This window comes from Bos indicus x Bos taurus, chromosome 14, assembly GCF_003369695.1.
Source record: "Bos indicus x Bos taurus breed Angus x Brahman F1 hybrid chromosome 14, Bos_hybrid_MaternalHap_v2.0, whole genome shotgun sequence".
Classification (NCBI taxonomy): Eukaryota; Metazoa; Chordata; class Mammalia; order Artiodactyla; family Bovidae; genus Bos; species Bos indicus x Bos taurus.
Genome location: NC_040089.1, coordinates 60,327,433 through 60,349,501, shown reverse-complemented (window position 1 = coordinate 60,349,501; position 22,069 = coordinate 60,327,433). Strand labels below are relative to the sequence as shown.

Here is a 22,069-nt window from a genome sequence, read left to right as displayed (position 1 = left end):
AAAACAGCAGCAACTAATGAGTTTGGAATACGTGCCAGATGATGGTCTAAGCAATTTCCACGCTTCAGCACATTTAATCTTCATAACCACCCTATGAAGGAGCTGCTGTTATTATTTTCACCCTAAAAGTTGTCTTTTAACTTCCCACTAAACAGGAATTCAGTACTACCTTAATATTACCTAGCTATCTCAAATTCACTATGTCTGAGATGGAACTCTTTTTTATCTGCCTTCAATCTTCTTCTCTGGTATTCCTTACCTGGGTGAATGATAACATCTCCCACTGTCCAGAGAAACCTGGATTTCTTCTTCACCAAATCTTTCTTTCCCTTTGCACTATATAGTCAGTTCTCATGATTCCTTCCTTTCTGTCACTGATACTTCTTTCTAGTTTCACTGCATTAAACCTAAGCTCCACAAGAACAGAAGTGCAGGATAATGCCTGGCTCACAGCAGACATTTGATAAATATTTGCTGAATGTATGAATAAATGAATTAGCTTGCAAGCTTTGTACTTCTGGTCTTGCAGCCTCTGATCCATTCTTCATAGTGCTACTAGAGATCTTTGGAAAAGGCATATCTAACATGAATCTTCAGCTTATAAATCTGTAACTGGTTCAACTCCTTGTATGTATTACGCAGCCTCTGAGGCCCACTATCATCTGGCTTTTCTGTATCTCTTCACCCTTAACTTTTAATACCCTTGGTCTGCTTTTACTTCATACATAGAAATTCTGGTTTCGACACAGCTTAAATATATACAGTTTCGGAAACTGATAGTTTTGAACATGATGCAGTCTCTGCCCAACAGTCCAGCACACTGCCACCAGCACATATCAACAGTTTCACTGAAGATTCATATCAGATATGCCTTTTCCAAAGGTATTATAGACTCCTTCAACTCCATTCTGCAAACAGAACTCCATCCATCTCAGGCGAGTTAGGAGTCCTTCTTGATGTTTTCACAGGATATCTTGATATTGAACTATGAGCACATCTTACACCCAAAATTTTGAGTGTCCTGAGGCGAAGAAAGTCTTATCCCTCCTTTCTTTCTTCTTTTTCTTTCTTTTTCACTCTTTCTCCCTGCTTCCTATTTCCCAAAACCTATCTCTTAGTTTCTGACAGAGTGAAATTTCAGTAGCTATTCATCTAAAGAATCAAAATTCCAGATTTTGAAATTAAGCATGGAACACCCCTTGTACAAATAGCCATTTGGTTTTCATGTTGTAGTTTGCTCAGAGAGTAAGAGTAAAGAAGGAAAAGGACAAAGAAATATTGCGGAAGACAGGCATTTTTTTTTTCATTGTGAATGAAGTTAGAAAGAGATGAAAGGAAAGAGAGATTTTGGATGTAACTGTCCACTTGGACAACAGGCTTTAGAAAGCTATTTCTTATAACTGTACTTCAAAATGGAAAATATTAGCAAATGACTACTCAAAGCTCTTGAGCAGCTTCTGTCTTCAGATTGTAAAGGACTCTATTAGCATTAGCAAATTGCAGGTCGGCAAGAGAGGACATCAAGTCAAAAGCATGATGATGCTTTTACCATTTTTGATCTCCAATGACTCCTGAGTTCTTAACAGCTCAGAGACCATCAATCTAATAGATATATTTAAAGAATTCTCTTTTTTCCTCTGAGCAAGTGTCTAGCTTCTCACCCACATCTACCAGAGCTCATCTCATAACTTATCTATTCTTTCACAGAATCTTAAAATAGTAACTTGCAGTTTATCCTGTCAACTAGGCATTTTCCCATAGACGTATCCTATATGAATTGGAAGATTATTCTTTTTACGTATCTTTAAACAATTATGCAATGTAAATATATCTATTCTTGTTCCTTGGTTACTGATGTCTATAGATATAATGGAATAGGAGAAAATCAAGTTGCACTTATATTGATAAGGATTCCAAGAGATGAGGGAATTTAGAAAAAGACAGGTCAGTAGTCGTTAAAAGCAACCCAGAAGACCATATACTAAAATCTATTATAGAAAGTATATTATAGCATGATGATATGGTAGAAAGTATATGAGTCTTGATATGAAAGAGTCTTGAGTTTGAGTTTCTTTTGGTACTTCCTTTCTTCTTTTTGGGAAGTATGTTGAAATATATTCCATATATCATTTCACTTCTACTGTGAAGAAGGCTGAGTGCCAAAGAATTGATGCTTTTGAACTGTGGTGTTGCAGAAGACTCTTGAGAGTCCCTTGGACTGCAAGGAGATCCAACCAGTTCATTCTGAAGGAGATGAGCCCTAGGATTCCTTTGGAAGGAATGATGCTAAAGCTGAAACTCCAGTACTCTGGCCACCTCATGCGAAGAGTTGACTCATTGGAAAAGACTCTGATGCTGGGAGGAATTGGGGGCAGGAGGAGAAAGGGACGACAGAGGATGAGATGGCTGGATGGCATCGCTGACTCGATGGACGTGAGTCTCAGTGAACTCTGGGAGTTGGTGATGGACAGGGAGGCCTGACGTGCTGCGATTCACGGGGTCGCAAAGAGTCGGACACGACTGAGCGACTGATCTGATCTGATACATCAATATGCATTTCTAAAAATATAAACAGTCTCTTACCAACTACCATGCTCTTATTTTAACAAAATTAATAATAATTCTTGTTATCACTGAATACAGCCAGGTCATAATCCGGTTTCCCTGGCTGTCTCATTAATGTATTCTTACTGCTGGCTTATTTCGAGCAGGATCCAAACATCTCCACATTTCATTTGTGAGTGTGTTTCAGTCTCTTAACCCACAGTGATACTCCCTTACTTTCCATGCCACTGACTTGTTACAGAAACCGGATCAGTTGTCCTGCTACAGGCTCATATTCTGTGGTGTCACTTCCTTTTGGTGTCACTTAACTTTGTTCATCTACCTCAAGCGCCAGACAACTTTTTCTGTAAGGAGGGCGAGATAAGTATTTTTAGGCTCTGTGGCCATACAGTCTTTGTCACAACTACTCAACTCTGTCACTACAGCAGGAAAGGAGCCGAAGACAAGACTTAAACGCATCAGAGTGGCTGTATTTCAATAAAACATTATGAAAAAAACAAAAACAAAAAACATGCAGTGGGCTGGATTTGGCTCAAAGGCCATAATTTGCTAACCCCTGCTGCAGAAGCCTGATTTCACGCAGGTTCAACATTTTTGGCTGGAATTCTCCTTCAGAGAGGGTGCTATTTGCTCACACTGTCTGCCTACAGACTTCTCATCAGTCTGAGATTAATCAACAGGTCCAGGTAGGGCAGCCTGATGCTTCCACTGTAACGTTCCCACATGACATTTGTCTAATAGCTGCATTTACTGATGATCACAGCCTGAATATATTATTTCATTAGGGTGGAAAAATGATTTTCTAATCCTGCCATTCTTTACACATTCATTAGCTCAATTTTTATAAAGAACTTTCCCTCAACGAATGCTATTCGCTTACCCTGAAACTGTTCATACAGAAAAAAAGGGAGGACAAACGCTTAATTCTTTGCTTATAATTGCTTATTTTCAGAGTATGGAGTTAACGCCCTATTTATTACCTCTGGTATCTGGTAACTTGTACTGGTGTGTGTCTTATTACGAGTCTGTTGTTATGAACCAAGGAGTTTTCTATATTCAATCAGCTGTCTTTATTACTCTTTTTGATACTTAAGTTCGCTCATCTTTGGTCAATGGAGTGTCTTTACATTGGTCCCTGTGTCCTTTTAGCATGAACCACTAACTAGTCTTTGAGAGTTTTCTTGCTTTTTTGATATACAGAACGTCCCAGGCTCATCTCTTGGCATTTTCTGCCCCAGGATGAAATCAGCCACTCTTCCATAATCCCTGGATCCTTTCAGTTAGGAATTATTTACCATGATAGAATTCTAGTCGTGGTCCAATGCTACTCTGCTGGTATTACAACGTTTCACTGATAATAAAAAAATATAATCTTAAATTCATGGGCAGAAGCTTAAAGTAGTATACTCCTTCTGGGAAAACAAACCCTATCTCTAATTGGTTGACTTTAAGAAATTATTTAATTCCTCTATGGCTGAGTTTTCTATAAAATGGAGTTAAAATTGGGTCCATCTTATAGTATTAGTATAAAGATTAAATAATTTTACATCTATGGCATTAAAAGCCATGGTTCAGTCAGTCAGTTCAGTTCTCAGTCGTGTCTAATTCTTTGCGACCCCGTGGACTGCAGGACGCCAGGCCTCCCTGTCCATCACCAACTCCCAGAGTTTACTCAAACTCATGCCCATAGAGCCAGTGATGCCATCCAACCATCTCATCCTCTGTCATCCCCTTCTCCTCCTGCCTTCGATCTTTCCCAGCATCAGGGTCTTTTCAATGAGTCAGCTCTTCGCATCAGGGGGCCAAAGTATTGGAGTTTCAGCTTCAACATCAGTCCTTCCAATGAATATTCAGGACTGATTTCCTTTAGGATGGACTGGTTGGATCTCCTTGCAGTCCAAGGGTCTCTCAAGAGTCTTCTCCAACAGCACAGTTCAAAAGCATCAATTCTTCAGTGCTCAGCCATGGTTCAGCCATGGTTAGCATATGGTAAAAACTCAGTAACAATCAGGTACTATTTTTAATGAGAACTTTGAAAATACTACAACCTTTGACCCAATAATTCTACTTTTATGGCTTAACCATTAAGAAAATAATTTAAAAATTAAGATAAATTTAAAGCATGTCAATTACAGTATTTATAAATGTGAACAAAACTGTAAACAATCTAACATTCAACATTAGGGAAATAGTCTATGAAGAAAAAGTGATATGGAAAAGCCCATGATATATGTCAAGTAATACCAATAAACTCATCAGCCAAAGATACCATTTCTGCCAGTCAAGTATGAATGCTGATTTCCTTGCACCCTAAACACATTTTGATTTTTATGTCTTGAACATTTGAACACTTATGTATTGAACATTTTGAACACTTGACAGAACACTCTGAATTTTACATATTTACTAAATTAGCATGTGGTATTTATTTGTACTTCTCTGTGAAGTTAATTTTTGTTTCTAATTTTAATAGCCATCCAATTACTATTTCTATAAATTATCTCTTGTCCATCTACTGAGGAAGAAATAAAATTAATATTGTATATAGAAAGTATTTGCATAAGTTATTTAATATGCTCACAACAAACCTTGAGGGTATAGGCATAAAATCCAATAATCCAACATCTTGCCATTTAGTGATCTCAATTAATAGCAAACTTAAATTAATTCAGAAAACACTAATGATCTGGCATCTGTGGCTCATCTATAAGCATCACAAACAGATGAGTTCTAGTAATAAATTTAAAAAAGCAAATATATCAGGAATTAATCGGTTTGTATACAAACTGCATTGAATTTAGGGAAGTCTCAGAGTAGAACTCCAAAGCAGCAGCATAGTGTAAAGGTTAAGAGCACCAACTCTTGAGCTATACTACCTGGGTTCAAATCCAAGCTCTTCTACTTATTAATTATGTGATCTTGCTGAAATAGTTCTCTGTGTCTCTGGTTCCTTATATGTGAAATGCAAAAAATAATAGCATCTAAGCTGACAGGGCTGTTATGAGAAGTGAGTGAGTGTATGTGCATACATATACAAACACAGTGATTAGAATATTGCCTGGTATGCAGTAACTGCTATATGTTTGCTATTGTTACAAATATATACCGACTTTATAAATCTTTCCCTCCTTGTCTCCTACTAGTTCATATAGCAGAGCTTGCTATTCAAATATTGTATTGTTTTGTGACTGTTTCAACATACTCTTACTTTAACTAGCTATGTACAATTTAGTTAATCAAGATACAATTCTTTTTAAAATACTTCTGATGACATGCCAGACACAATATCTAAAAGAAAACTCTAATATTCAGAAAGAAGAACAAAGCTGGAGGCATCACATTCCCTGATTTCAAACTATATTACAAAGATATATTAATTAAAACAGACACATGGATCAATGGAATGAAATAGAGCCCAGAAATAAACCCATGCGTGTACAATCAATTAATTTGCAACAAAAGAGCCAATAATATACAATGGGAAAAGGACAGTCTCTTCAATCAAGGTGTTGGGAAAACTGAACAGCCACATGCAAAAAAATGAAAATGGACCTCTATCCCTACACTATATGCAAAAATGAATTAAAGATTTGAAGATAAGACCTGAAACCATAAAACTTCTAGAAGAAAATACAGGCACTAAGCTCCTTGACACATCTTGGTGACAATTTTTTTAATCTTGCACCAAAGGAAAAGTAACAAAAGCAAAAATAAAGAAGTAGGACTATATCAAATTAAAAGCTTCTGCACAGCAAAGGAAATCATCAATAAAATGAAAAAGGAACCTACTGAATGGGAGAAAATATTTGCAAATACATATTTGATATGCTAAGTCACTTCAGTCGTTTCCGACTCTGTGCGACTCCATAGATGGCAGCCCACCAGGATCCCCCGTCCCTGGGATTCTCCAGGCAAGAACTCTGGAGTGGGCTGCCATTTCCTTCTCCAATGCATGAAAGTGAAAAGTGAAAGTGAAGTCGCTCAGTTGTGTTCGACTCTTAGCGACCCCATGGATTGCAGCCTAATAGGCTCCTCCGTCCATGGGATTTTTCAAGCAAGAGTTCTGGAGTGGGGTGCCATTGCCTTCTCTGACATATTTGATAAGGTGCCAATATCCAAAATATATAAAAAGCTCAAACAACTCAACAACAACAACAAAAACTCCAAACACTCAGATTACAAAATGGGCAGAGAATTTGAGTAGATATTTTATACAGATGGCCAAGAGGTACATGACAAGATACTTAACCTCATTAATCATCAGAGAAATGCAAATAAAAAACCACATTGAGATACACCGCATACCCATCAGCATTATTATTATCAAAAAGACTAGAAATAACACATGTAGGTGAGAAAGTGGAGAAAGAAATCTCTAGTGTGGTGTTGGTAGAAATGTAATTTAGTGCACACTATGGAAAACAGTATGGAGGTTCCTCAAAAAGTTAAAATTAGAACTACCATATGATCTACTCAATTCCATTTCTGGGCATTTATCTGAAAAAAGTGAAAACACTAACTCTAAAATATATATGAACTACTTACTATGTTCACTGCAGTATCTACAATATTCAAGCTATGGAAACATCTAAATATCTATCAATAAATAAATGGATAAAGAAATTGTGATATATATGACAGAATATTATTCAGCAAGAAAAAATGAAATATTGCCTTTAATGAAACATGGGCGGCATTATGTTAAGTGAAAGAGGTCAGACAAAGACAAATACCATATGATATCTCTCGTAAGTAGAATCTAGATACATGTGTGTGTGTGTGCATGTGTGTATTTCCAAGCTCACAGATATCAAGAATAAAACCATCAATATAGACCATATCACAACACTATAGAAGTCTTTAATCTCCTGCAACAGTGCTTTTCAAACCTGAATATAAAAGAAATTACCTGGGGATCTTGTTAAAATGGAGAGTCTAATTCAGTATCTAGGGCAGGGCCTGAGATTCTGCATTTATAACAAGCCTCTTAGATGGTACCAATGCAGCTGGTTCAAGAACAATGCTATTGGGGGTCATGAACAAGCTTTAAGGAGTTCTGGAATCACATAATATCACATACGACATTTTCTATGAATGTGCATATGTGGATTAGTTTCTAAGAAAAGGACCTACATACAGTTCTTACCATCTTCTCAGGAGCAGGGGTGCAAGCAGGAGAAGGGGAAAGGTAGACAGTAGAAAGTCTCTACCTTTTGTGGGAGAGTGGAAAAGACAAAAATCAGTTTCACAGCTAACTGAAAAAAAACCATCACATTGTAAACAGGAAAGATGATTTGTAAAGGCAACTATTTTACATATGTATGACCAGACAAGTTTAACTTTTAAGACTAAGCTGAGGAATTAGACATTTCTATATTATAAACAACTATACTGTAGAAAGTTACAAGTGAGAAGACTAAATTGAAGAATCTTTAAATTCTAGAATAAAAAGACAAAGATAAAAAACTAAAGGACAAAAAAGAAAGCCAGGACACACATAGAAAATATTTTTGAGAGCACATTACTTATAACTTTAAGGCAAATATGGAAATAGAGTTGAAATTATAATATTCTAGGAAAATATGACCTAGTATTTTTAACAAAATTGACTCAAAGAGGTAGAAACTGAAAAAATATATTCTCCAGAAGTACCATGCCCTTATAGTTGCAGAGTACAGTTCTAAAAAGAACTTATAAAAAAAATAACTTCTATTATTTAAAATTCTGTTGTAGCTAGCCCCCTACTTAGGTCAGGGAAACAAAAGAATAATTTTTTTAAAAAAGTAAACAAAATAAATAAAAAGTGGGAATAAATTATGTATCTTATTTTGAATTCTCTGTAACACACCCACATACTTCAATCAAGTCAAGCACTCAGTTCCTTGTTGTAACGTAGTGGGAAAAGTAATGTGGAGCTGAATCCACTTCAGACTGAATTTATGCAATTTTACCTACATTCACTCACATTTTTCACACGGCCTCTAAATACAACCATTTCATCTGGTGCTCAAAAAACTTCTGTACCAGTGCCAGAGAGAAAACTGGATGTTTTGCACTTAAGGAAAGTATGCTATTCAGCACCCAATATTGTAAAACATGTATAGTATACCTGAAGATGATTTCAGGGAGTTTTAAAAGACCTGCACTTTAGACTTACTCACTGACATTACAACCTAAAGTCTGTGCGGTGATTCTACTAGAGCAGCACAAACAGTAGGCTCTCATTCCATCTTCCACCCTCGGTACCAGCGTGGATACTCTTACGTACAAGTAATCACGTGAGGGACACAAGGTCATGGCTTACACAGTTCTATGGCTGTTACCTTTTGAGCAAATAAGTCTGGTCTTAAAGTATAATCATCCCCAACAGACTAGAAGTGCCCCTCTGGCAGAACACAGTGGTCCTATCCCTGGATTTGAGCTCAGTCTTCATTCAGCATCTCCATTTTACTCCACAGACCCCCACCTTCAGGTGGAATTCTTCTTCTTGTGGAACCAGTCCATCTCCAACAAAGTATCTTACTTGCTTCTTTGGTCATAAGGCTCATTCATAAGAAGAGGCTGACCTCTCACAGGCTCATCTCTATTGCTTAGTAAAACAAAAGTCTATCTGCACTAGGAATAAAAACATTTCTCCTGTCAGCAGAACACGGTTGTTCATTTTTGCTTTCTTATTGTAACTGTAGCTATACAGGTCGTAAACTCTTATTCTTCCTCCCTAATTGCAACTGAAACACCACACTGTTCCTGACAGCTGAAATCAATTTTAAAAGGTGTAATCTGTTATAAGTGGATCTAAAAGAATAGATTAACAGATGTGAAAAAATGAAAAATGGCCAGAGGAGAGAGAAAGTCAGCTTACAGGAGAAAGAAAAGGGGTGGAGGGAGTTAGAAAGTTGGCAGTAACTATAAACTGACTTCATAGATACAAACACAAAGCCTTAAAAAATTAGTAAATGTATTCCAGCAGATTAAAAGATAATACACCATTACCAACTTGTCCTGGTCTATCTCATAAATGCAAAAGGAGTTCAACATTAAACTATTGAACCTCAGTAGTTCACATGAATGTAATTTACTCCATTCATGGATAAACAAATTCATTTATTCAAGTACTGTCCTGTATTGTTAGGTATAATTTCTGGCCCTTATAAATAACTTAAGATCATTTCAGAAATAACAACTCTTAAGTGCCAAAATTAAATGTCTATTCCCAGAAACTTATTTTATATAGGAACTCATGTAGTAGCTCCAATTTGATTAAGAGTTTATAAAAAACCTATAGCAAACATCACGTTTAATGTTTTGGAAAAAAGGTGGGGGATGGGAACCATTAACACTAAAGACTGAACAGATCTCAACCACAGAGTAAGGACCTTCTTTGCATCCTGATTCAAACGGTTTCTGAAACTTTATGTTGATATTACAACTAGAGCAATCTACATATATGGCTAGACATGTGTGTGCATGCTCAATTGCTTCAGTCATGTCTGACTCTTTGTGACGCTATGGATTATATCCTGCTAGGCTCCTCTGTCCATGAGGATTCTCCAGGCAAGAATACTGGAGTGGGTTGCTATCACCTCCTCCAGGGGATCTTCCCAACCCAGGGATCGAACCAAGTCTCTTATGTCTCCTAAACTGTCAGGCAGGTTCTTTACCACTAGCACCACCTGGGAAGACCATATTGCTAGACATGTACTGACAGGAATTGTGAACTCTTTAATTAGTTAGTAGTATTGGGCCTAAGATTTTTACCGAATTTGGGAGCCTCCACATCTTAGATACATACTGAAATATTATTAAGACTAGATATTTGGGATCTGCTTCAAAATCATTTGGGTTTAGGGAGTAGGTGGAGGAGGGCATAAAACAAGACTGGCCATATAATGATAATTTGTTGAAGCTGGATGTTGGGTATATCAGGTTAATTATACTAGTGCTCTACTTTTGAATATATATGAAATTTTTCAGAGTTTCAAAATTGTTTTTAATTATCAAACACATGGGGGGAAAATCAAACAAAAAAGAACAAAAACTAAATGCAAACACTAAAGAGAATCTACCTTACCAGAAAATCTTCTATGGATATTATTATATAGCATTACTCTATTTTTTAAGATATGAATAACTTTTATTTGAAATATACATAAAAAAAAGTATAAACTGCAACTTTATAGTTCCATGAGTTATGATCTAAAAAACCTGCATCTGTGTAAACCACCATATAGGTCAAGAAATAAATTTAGGCAGCACCCCAGAAGCTTCCTTGGTACCCATCTCAATCACTACCCACCTCTGCCCAACTCCAAGAGGCAACTACTCTCCTACATTAGTCTAACTTCTACCACTGCAATCATACAGGAGCCATAATCGTGTGTTTACCTTCTTTTAATCAACATGTGAAATTAACCCACCCTACCTGCAGCAGTGATTTGGTTCTTTTCCTTCTTTTTAAAACTTTGTTTTTTTCTACTTGTTCTTGTAATGAGAGCAAGCTGTTCTCAAAGTGCAGTCAGTGGACTCTTGGAAATTTTCAAGACCCTTTCAGAGTTTAACAGAACACAGAGAGTTCACTAATTTGATTTCAGATTCCACACTGCAACTAAACTTTAAAAAGCTACTACTTCTCAAGTCTTGGTGCAGCATCAAAGAATATTCACATTTATCTGAAAAAGCTACTAAAATTCTTCTCACACAGTTATCTATGTGAAGCCAGCTATTCTTCCTATACCTCAAGCAAAACATGTCACAACAGACTTGACTGCAGAGGCAGACATGAGAAATCAGCTGTCTTCTATTAAGCCAGACATTACAGTGATTTGCAAAAATGTATAGCAACGCCATTCTTCTTATTTAACTTTTTTAGGAGAAATTTTAGTTGTCATTTTACATATTTTTAAATCGTATGCCACTTAAGGTCACACGTAATGGGGTTTCTTTTTCAACTTTATCATATTATTTAAAAACATCTATTTCTGTCATATAAAAAATATTCTTTGAGTCCTCAGTAATTGTGGAGCCCTCAGGTGGGAGTGGAGAACTTCCCTGGTGGCGCAGACGGTAAAATGTCTGCCTACAATGTGGGAGATCTGGGTTCGATCCCTGGGTCAGGAAGATACTCTGGAGAAGGAAATGGCAATCTACTCCAGTATTCTTGCCTGGAAAATCCCATGGATGGGAGCTATAGTCCATTGGGTCGCAAAGAGTCAGACACGACTGAGTGACTTTACTTACAGGTGGGAGTGGGAGCCAAGAGCAGCAGCAGCAAGGACATCTCCCCTGCCCACCCCATGTTAAAAAATAAAATAATTGTGGAGCCCCAAGTCTGAAAAGTTTAAACTGCTGGTGTACAGTTTTCCCTTATGTGAATATACTGCATACCATAATTTATTCATCCATTCTATTGCTGATGGACATATGGGCTGTTTCTAGTCTGGAATTAAAACAAGTAAGGATGCTATGAATATCCTCGAACATGTCTTCTGATGCACGTGACATCCTTGAATCTATTGAGTTTATATCAGGAGCAGAACTGCTGGATCACAGGGCTTGTTTATAATAGATACTGTTTTCAAAGTGGCTATTAAGCATTTGAATGTGGTTAATCTAATTGAGATGAGCTATAAGAATAAAATTTACACTAGATTGTAAAGACTTAGTATGAAAAACATAATGCAGAATATCTCATTAATAATTTTATATCAATTACACATCAAAATATTTTAGATCTATTAAATACATTAACATTGATCTCCTTTTTTTTTTTAATGTTGATAGTAGAAAGTTTAAAACCATGTGTATGACTTACACTTGAAGCTCACATGATACATCTGTTAGGCAGCGCTGCTCCAGGGGGAAATACAGAGAAGTAAAACAGGAAAATACCAAATTTGCATATATTAAGAACAATCTGAGAAGCTTAGGTAACGGGCACCTAGTTTGGAGCAACCAGGAGAGATCTCCTAAAGGAGAGAACACCAAAAAGCAAGCCGAAGGATAGCAGTAGTCCGTGTAGAGAAGAAAGTGGTGGAGGAAGGCGGATAAAACCAGGCAAAGAGCAGTGTGTGCAAAGGCCAGGAGACAGAGACCCGCGTTCAGTGAGTGCTCAGTAAGGAAGCAACAGGAGACAACAAAGGGAGAATCTGCTGGGTCCTGAAGGGCCTAGTGATGCTCCTATTTTAAGAAAAGGGAACTACTAGTAGGTTTTAAGCAAGAAAGTTATGTAATCATATCCTCACTTTAGAAGAGTCCCTCTGTGGCTGCTCTGTGTGATATGAGTGAATCAGGATAAGACTCAAGACTAGCCAGGACTGTTACAATAATGGAGATTAAAGGATAACGGGTCTCTATGTAAAAAGAATAGCAGTAAAGAGATGTGAACCTTAGGCAAAATCACTGTTCTCAAAGCTTCAGTTTCTTCTAATCATACCCACCTCAGAGTTATTTTGAGGATTTAAACGAGGCATCTTTTTGCAAAGGACTTCTGTATTCTAACTCTCTTTAAAAGGTTTTGGTGTCATTGGAACAGGCAATAATAAATCCAAGAATCTGAATTCTATTTCAGAATATGCCAGACAAAAAGATTCATGTCTTCTCCAACTTACTAAAACCTAAAAGATAGCTTAACAATCAATGAATTAAGTCAGCTAATTACATTTGAATGGTACATTCCAACTATGACACATCCCACTGTGCTCCATTTAACATGAAAAGATTAGCACCACGTCCCAGCTCTAAAAACTGAAATGGAAGTGTATTCAAGGTAAGTATCAAGTTACTTTTACGCAGTGGTGAAAACACGAATGCACAACAATTTCATGTCTTTACCAAAGTAATACTAGCAGGGAAATGAGTTATCAAATATTCAAGAAGAAGAAAACTATTTGGTCTCAGTTATCAAATATTCAAGAACTAACAAACTATTCAGTAGGTTTCAATTATTTTGAAGCTGTAGAACCTTCTAAAGTTATATCTTCTGTAAATAAACTATTCAGTCTAGGGAGGGGAAGGTAAAAGGTAATTTTATTTTTCCAAAAACTCTTAAGTTATCTGATCCACCAATGTATTCTTGACTCTCCTAAGATAAACAACAATCTTTAATTGATCACTTAGTAGAAAGCATTAAACTTGGGCAAAAAGACCTTGAAATCTAACATTTGTTCTGCCCTTTATTTTCTGCCTGAAACACTTTTAAAACACTGTAGGAAGTTTTGTTCTGTACTTACTTCATCAACAAAAGTGACACTCCTTAGAACTGAGTTCTCCATAGAAGACTTCTTAAGCTTCTCCCCTTTTAACTTTAATCTAAGCCCACTCCCAGGGTCTGTGTTGCACGACTATTCACAATATACCTTCTTGCACTGGATGTTTTTAGCCTTCTCTTTTCTAGATTAAAAAACAGAAACATAACTTCCTAGGGTCTACACTGATTTACTGAATTATGGAAACAGAAATGACCCTCAACCTCTCAGCTCTTTTCTTCACTCTCACCAGATGATCTCATGTTCTGTTAATTCTCCATCATCCTACCTCCAAACCTATGGACCCCTTCCCTCTTTCGGCAAGAGAGAAAGTACCCCTTTCTTCCTTATCGAAAGGCGATCCATACTCTTCCTTCTATCCACCGCTACCACCTCAGTCCAAGCTCCTGCGTCTCTCAGCCAAAACCTATCATCCTTCCTCTGCCCTTGCCTACTTCTCAACAATTCACACAGTGGCAAAAGCGACTGCTTCAAAACATAAATCACATTATGTCACTTAAACTGTGTCAGTAAGTTACACTTAAAACAAGCCCAAACTCTCTATGTTGGTTTCCAACACCCTGAGCTCCGGCCTGAGAATCTAGACTCACCTCATCACTCTTACGACCACCGTGTTCCAGCTACTGATTTTGTTTCTTTACCTGAAACACACCAGCTCTTGCACAGCTCTTCCACATCAGCTCTTTTCCAGGTCTGGATCTTTCATGGGTTGTTTCCCTGTGCAAAACTCTCCTATCCCAATCATAACATGGTTAGCTATCCTTCATGTCTCCTAGTCTCTACAATGAAGCCTTCCTCTAACTACTCTGTGTCTGTTATTCACTGTCTCTGACCCTTGTTTGCTTTTGTTGAAGAGCACACAAGTTATTCACTAGACTATAAGCTCCACGAGGACAGAAACCATGTTCACCAGGTTGTCGTGTCTTACCTACTGCAAGTAAGTACTCCACGAATATTTGCTAAATGAATGAGTGAGTGAAGAGACAGACAGGATTAAGCTTCACTCTTGGTTCTATTGTTTCCTAGTCGTATGAGCTTAGACAAGGCACAACCTCTCTGAGACTCTACTAAAAAAAAAAGAAATAATACCTTGTAGGATTTCTAAATGATACCTAAGGAAGATTAACGGGCATTGAATGAAGACCAAGCACAGTATCTGAACTTAATTTAGTAGACGTTAGTTTCCTTCCCTTCCTTCTATAGTTTAGAGAATAAGAACTCCCTAAGCTAATTCTGTATTGAAACTAAAGAGACAGACAGACAATCTATCTACATATACATCTACCGTTGCACCTACTTAAAAAGACTAATGACATGCATTTGAACAGACAGACCGGTAACCTGTATTTGTAGGATCTAGTCTTGCACCTCAGAAAATGAGGATTAAGTTGGATACATCTTACTCACCCCTGTCACAAAGGGCAGGGTGGGGTGAGGAGAAAATGAAGAGAAATTAAGAAACTGGAAGGAAAAGTAATCTGAGAAATTGGAAATCATTAATTCAACCTCAACTCCTAAGCTTAGAACAACCTTCAATTACCTATAAAGACTTGCAGCTGGAACAGGATTAGAACTCATTCTAAAATAAAACATTTTCTATTTAAATCTACATAAATCTTGTCTATATTAAATGTATCTTTGCCTTTCATTTCCTTTTTCCCTTTCATTCTTTTAACTGTAAATTCACTGATATGACAAAAGAATAAACAACAAAGAAACCCCAAATATAAAAACACTTCAGAGAAACAAAAACAGTATTAAGCAATTAATTTAGTTTTATTCAACATTTTATGTAATCAAGCTTGACTTTCTTAGAAGTAACTGGAAACCAGTTTAGATTTTTTTTCTTATGTTCTAGTTATTTCTACAATCTTTCTAAAATTGGAACTTCTCATCTATCCTTAAACTGGAAATTTATAAAATGCTGCAGAAAGTTTCATAAAATTCACTGGGAAAGACTCACCCATTGGACATAAACTGCAAGATATGTTATGTTCCCACAACATCTAGAACAGCAGTGCGTACAGAAAGAACTTTTGACTACAATGAGCTGAAAATCAGTTTAAAGATAACATTTTGTCACAAGTCAGTCAGTATACATTAGGAAGAGTTCTCACTGCTCTCAAAGGTTCTAGGAGCAAGTAACTGAAGACTTAACCACCTACAACTCTTCAAGGCTACCGTAAAATGATATACAAATACAACAAACACTTTAAGTTACATTTTAAGGCTTCTCACAGGGCAGAATTTTACAAACTAAGAATTGTATTCTATAAGTGGGTCCAAGCCAGTAAATGAAGAAAGGAAGCAGGACAGAAGGGAGGTGGAATAGACTAGAAAACATCAGCGAGAATCTCAGGTGGTACCAACAAGTATTATTTCATGAACTTTGTTTTGTTCTGGGAGTAATAAAAAATGCAATATTTTAGGTATTTTATGGTTTTATTTTTATTTTAGGTTTGAGTAGGGGGAAAAAAAGATTAGAAAACATTGATCTGGGAGACAAACAGAAGTGGAAAAGGAAAAGTAATGGAACTGCCACAGTTACCAAATTATGGCTAGATTGTATTGACCAGGAGACAGTCAGGGAAACCTCCATGCATTCTAACAGTCAGATGTCCCCATGTGAGATATGGAGAAAATACCTTCTCACAGGCAGCCTAACAGAGTAAAAAGCCGACTCACTGGAAAAGACTCTGAAGCTGGGAAAGATAGAAAGCAGAAGAAGAGGGAGACAGAGGATTAGACGGTTGGATGGCATCACCAATTCAATGCACATGAGTTTGAGCAAATCTGGGAGACAGTAAAGGACAGGGAAGCCTGGGATGCTGCAGTCCGTGGGGCTGCAAAGAGTTGGACACGACTGAGCGACTGAACAACACAGTGCCCAGCAAAGCTCACAGCTGCCCTCACTAACTGTTCTTATTCCTACAAACTTCCAACGGCAGAGGTCAACCTTTACCTTCTCCTGCCAGGGACATTCAGTGCAGTTAAGATACAGCAGCTCGTGAAGATAATTATCGGTCTTTGAACAACTACTCCTATAAAACATTAACTGTATTCCATATCATAATCAAGAGTTTCAAATGAGGCGTGGGCATTCAGAAAAGTAACTTGGAAGGGAAACAGTCATACTATTCCACTAAAACAGTCACATTTAATAGTTACAGGGTCCATGAAATTGGTCATGTGAAGAAACTAAACACCAAAACACAGATAATTTTTTAAGGCATTTGAAATGTTTCAAAGATTCATGGCACAACCTGGAGCCATTTACGACTACATTTTAATAGACAAGAAAGAGTCACTCTGTGAAGAGCAAGTATTGGAACTGCCCCAATAGCCAATCCACCTGTATTCCACCCCTGCCCCTCCCAACACACTGGGTCTAAGTTAGGCGTTACTCCAAATATTCAGTTGCATTAACAGAGGTTTCTCATTATTTTTGAAGCCACTTTTTTGAAAACACATGTTTTGATGTAGACAAGGGATAGCTCCATAAACTACAGGGTGTATTTGTTCCATAGGCTCAGAACAGGTACTTCTCAGGATGCATCCACTACTCGTCACAATGACTGGACACACAAGTAAAACCTCACTACTATATGAATGCACACCCCCTCCCACGCTACTGTTTCAGCTTTTTTCCTCTAATACAAATCCACAGAGGACTGAAGAGACAGAAGAGGACAAAAAGTGTAGCAATAAAGAGATTTTCCCCAACTGCAATGAAGGCGTGAAGGGCTCCTTTAATCTCTGCTTATAGTTTAGTGTTCCGCCTGGCTCACTACCTCCTTTTTCTTTATACTTTGAAACTTGCTGTGTAGCTTGGTATATCAACCCTTCGCATAATCACTCGCTAGTTTTATAATCTGATGCCACATTGTTGGAAAAAGGAGCTTCAGTCTTTGTCTACTAACAATTTCTCACTAAACACAAATTCCCCAAACATAAATATCTGATAAGCACCTACTATAAAGTCATTCTTGTGCACCAAGACAAAATTATGGGGCTCACAGCCTCTTATCCCTAAAGGCCAAAAGACTTTTCGTTCAAATACTAATGGCATAGCTTTTAATGAAAGCAGAGCTAAAAGAACCTGTTTGTTTATCCATTTTGATCAGACAACACTGCCTCAATTCTGATTACAGTGGAGGACAAAGCTGGACACTCTTAATCACACTGACGATGCCTCTCTCTTTCTTCTCTCTCCTGGACCATTACACCAAACCCAGTGCAGAACTACACCCACCTTCAGGCTAGAAGAAACACAAAATAGCTTATTGATCTCTGGTGTAGACCCAAACCCACAAGTCACCAGGCAAGTAGGGATCACAGCCACTTGATGCAACTAACAATCAAAAGTTTTGCACTGGGTTTTCTGGTCACAAATAAGCACACCATTGGCAATGACCACATCAAATGTGGACCAACTCCCCCCAAACAAAAATAATAATATATTAACCAGCTCAGGGAGCAGCGATGCATTGTGAACAGTACAGGAAAACTACAATTTCTTGGTTGTTAGTAAAGGTCCATTTCAGTTCACTAAATTCTTCATTTCCTGTCATTTCTCAGGTTTTTAAAAGTTACGGTCACATTCAATCCTATAGATAAGTGCTTTCAAAAGAGATAATGCTCCCTTGTAAATTACATGGGTGGAATTAAACGTTTGTGGCAATTTTTAGAAGTAAAATTTATCTAAGAATGGCAACTTCCAATTATTTCCCTCTGAAGAAATCAAACCACAACTGCCCAAAGTAAAGGTTAACGGTGTTCTCTGAAACAACGATTCAGTGTTTTTTAACTGAAGGAACTAAGAACAGTCAAGTCAGAAGTGGAACTCAAAGTCTATTAAGCAATGAATGTTCTTTCCAGTGAATTCCATGTAGCTCTTGTTCTGACCCTTGTGTAATACATAAAGCTTGGTCCTCGCTCATAGCCTCAGCCTTCTCTTAACCTCAAAGGCATATATACGTAATAATAACCCACCGACTGGAATAAAGCAACAGTGACATTAGCGGACAACGATGGATGAGGCGACAAACGAACCGGGAGTCAGCACAGACATGTACGCCCCAAGAGGGAGAGACTGAGGGAGAACTGGATGGAAACTATTTTCTGGCCCTCTCCCGCGCGTTGCTCCAGAGTAAGGGGCAGGATCTTGCATGCCCGGGGATCAGCAGAGCCTCGGCCCCCGAGGTGCAGGGATGGAAAGAAAATAGCGGGCTGCTTCACCAGCGAGCTGGGGAAGGCGGGGAGTCAGTGCGGTGGGAATTGCACTGCGGACAGAACTTCCTGGCCCCGGGAGGGTCGAGGGGGGCTGGACCGTCCCGGCCGGCGGCGGGGGACGACCTCCCTTTCTCTCTACCCCACACCGTACATCTTTGTCGTGTGTAGAGTGTGCAAGGGGTGACGAGTTCCCAAGGAGCCGAAGCCGGGGCCCTCCAGCCCGGATCGGAAGTCTGCCCGCCACCCTCGAGCTTCTCGGGGGGTTGGGGGGCTCCCCCCAGCTCCGGGACGCGCAAGCCGCTCTGCAACACCCCCGAGGGTCTGGAGGCGGACGAGCAGACCCACAGCATCTCCGTGTCGGGGGGGGACACCTCTCCCGCTGCATCCACCCCTCGCCGGGTCTTTTGTCCCGTCGGCAGCCGGGTTCTCTAGCCGACTCCTCGGAGAGCCCCTGTCCTGGAGGCCTCGGGGATCCGGGTCGCCCCAGCTTTTTTTTTTTTTTTGTCAGAGGGGTTGAGGGGGAAGCGGAAACGCGGACACTTACCGTACACCCCGGCGAGGAAAAGCAAGACCAGCGCAGACCTCCACCGCGGAGACTCTTTTGTGTTCCAGCGACGGGCCATAACCACGGCAGATGGAGGGAGCGAGGAGGAGGAGGAGCCGGGGCCAGAAGCCGCCGCCGCCGCCGAGCCCCCGGCGGCTCCCTGCGCTCTCCGCGGCGGCGGGAGGGGGAGGGGCCGGGCCGCCGCCGCCGCCGCCCGCGCGCGCTCCCTCCCTCCGGCCCCCTCCTCAGCCCCCGCCGGCTCCCCCCGCCCCACCCTCCCGGGGTCCGCGCGAGAGCCCTCCGCCTCCGCGGGACACCCCTCCCGGGGGCAGGGGTAGCCGGCACCGGAGCGAGGCGAGGCGAGGCGAGGCGAGCGGGCGGCAGACGCGCGACTCCGGCCTCGCCTCACGCCGCACAGGCTGACCCGCGCCCGCCGCCACCCGCCAGACAGCGCGAGCCGGCACCCGCGCCCATCCGTGCGATCGGCGATCCCCTGGCCCGCCTGCCTTGGTCCCCGCCCCCTCTCCCCCCGCCGGACTTTCTCCGTCTCCGGGGCCGCGTTCCCCGCGACGGGAGCCGGAGGAGCAAGGCAGCGCCAATCGATGAGTGAGCGCGAGAACGCCAGCCGCCGGGTTCCCCCGGCTGGGGGGAAGGAGTGGGGCTGAGGTGGTGGGGTTGGAGGGGGCCGGCTTCGGAGCTCCGCCGCCGCCTGAGGCCTCTGGGCAGCTTCACGCGGGGTGGTGTGAGGGCGAGCTGGGAGGCGGGGGGTGGCCGCCTGAGCGAGGAGGGTCGGTGTCCCAGAAGCTGGGAACTTGCGAGTTGCTCTTCCCTACCCCTCCCTACCTCCACTTAATACCGGCGCGGAGCCCGGAGTAGGTGGGTGCAGGTTAGTGCGGGGACCCGGGCCGCCGGGTCGCTGTGGATGCTGCCGGGGACCTGGGGCCGGACGCCCACGCTCAAGGTGCCCGGGAATAAGCTGGGCAAGGCTGGAGTACCCAGCACTTCCAGACTGGTGTGGAAGCGGTGTGACCATCCCGCGGGGGAGTTGGAGCTGGGCCTGGGATGCTCAGCCTGAGCCGACCTTGGGGGCCGGCAAGTGCTGCTGGGAGAGGGGTTCACTAGGCAATCCGTCATTTCCCTGAGCATCTTCCCCCATCCCAACAAGTGTGACTCCATCACCGTAGCACTTTCCACATATATTTGTTGTGACTCTGGCACGTCAGACCTCCCGCCTTGTATTTTTAAAGTGTTTATCTACACGTCTTATCTCCCTTAGTAGATTATCACTGGCCTTTACACGCACTCTCCAGGCTGTTGAAGGAAGACCTACCATGCTCCGTGCTGTCCAATTGACATTGATTATCTCTTTTTAATCCCTAACAACCTTGTGAGATAAGTTTTATTATACATATTTTATAGATAAGAAAACGCGACTCAGGTTAAATTATCCAAAAGAGTGTAACAAACGAATGTTTTGAAACAGTATTTCTCATCCCTAATTCAAGGCTGCTTCCTCGCTACTGCAACGTACTCTGTAGCACAATGCTTAGTGCATAGCAGGTAAATACTAAGATTTAAGATGAATTTCTTTGAAGGGATATTTAGTCTTTCTGTCCCCTACCGTTTTGACCCCTTTTAGATTTTTTTTCCTGGAAATGGTATTCCAAACGGTGAGAAAATTTATTAACAATGCAAAACCCAGTAATAACAAATCTTGTATTATCTGGCAAAGCAAACACAATCTAGATCTCAAAAAATGTTTCTCGCACTCTTGTTGGAGAAAAAAGGAGCAGCTTCAGTGTTCCTCATTTAACAACCAGCGATTGTCTTTCCTAGTTTTAGGAGTGGAGACGCTACTGGCTTGATTCTTGAGATCTCCTTCCAGAAATTGTGATGCAGACCGCTGTGTTTAGAACAGGTCACAAACTAAATGAAGAGACTGCATGGTACTGCCTCTCTGCCCTTTTCCTCCCAGTCAAGGAATCCTATCTCCCAGACAAGACTCACAATGCTCTCCTCCTTAACTCTTCCTTCACCCACTCTCACCTTTGCACTTTCTCAGCCCCCCACCCCCCACCCCCCAGACCTGTCTTCTGACAGGTACTAAGTTCTCAAACCTTTTGGTCTCAGGGCCCCTTTTGTGTGTGTATGTGTGAGTTGCTCAGTCATGTCCCATTCTTTGCAACCCCATGGACTGTATTCTGCCAGGCTACTCTGCCTATAGAATTCTCCAGACAGGAATACTGGAGTGGGTTGCCATTTTTCTCTCGAGGGGATCATCCTGATCCAGGGATTGAACCTGTGTCTCCTGCATTGCAGGTGGATTCTTTACCATCTGAACCACCAGGGAAGCCCCAGGGCCCCTTTAAAAACACTTCAAATTTGCTAAAAACTCCAAAGAGCTTTTGTTTAGGTGGGTCACATCTACTGATATTTCAGTTCAGTTTAGTCTCTCAGTTGTGTC

At 40.5% G+C, this 22,069-nt stretch overlaps 1 protein-coding gene across 2 annotated transcripts in view; it reads right to left on the bottom strand.

Moving 5' to 3' along the window:
* The window catches only part of LRP12 (LDL receptor related protein 12), a 90,929-nt gene extending 71,090 nt beyond the window's left edge, over positions 1 to 19,839 (bottom strand). The window contains exon 1 of one of the 2 annotated variants that reach the window (XM_027561338.1): positions 19,606 to 19,839. In XM_027561338.1, the coding sequence (XP_027417139.1) occupies positions 19,606 to 19,684 (79 nt within the window). In that variant the 5' untranslated portion in view covers positions 19,685 to 19,839. The remainder of the gene's footprint in view (positions 1 to 19,605) is intronic. The other variant, XM_027561339.1, reaches the window with a different exon arrangement.
* Positions 19,840 to 22,069: the final 2,230 nt, after the last annotated feature.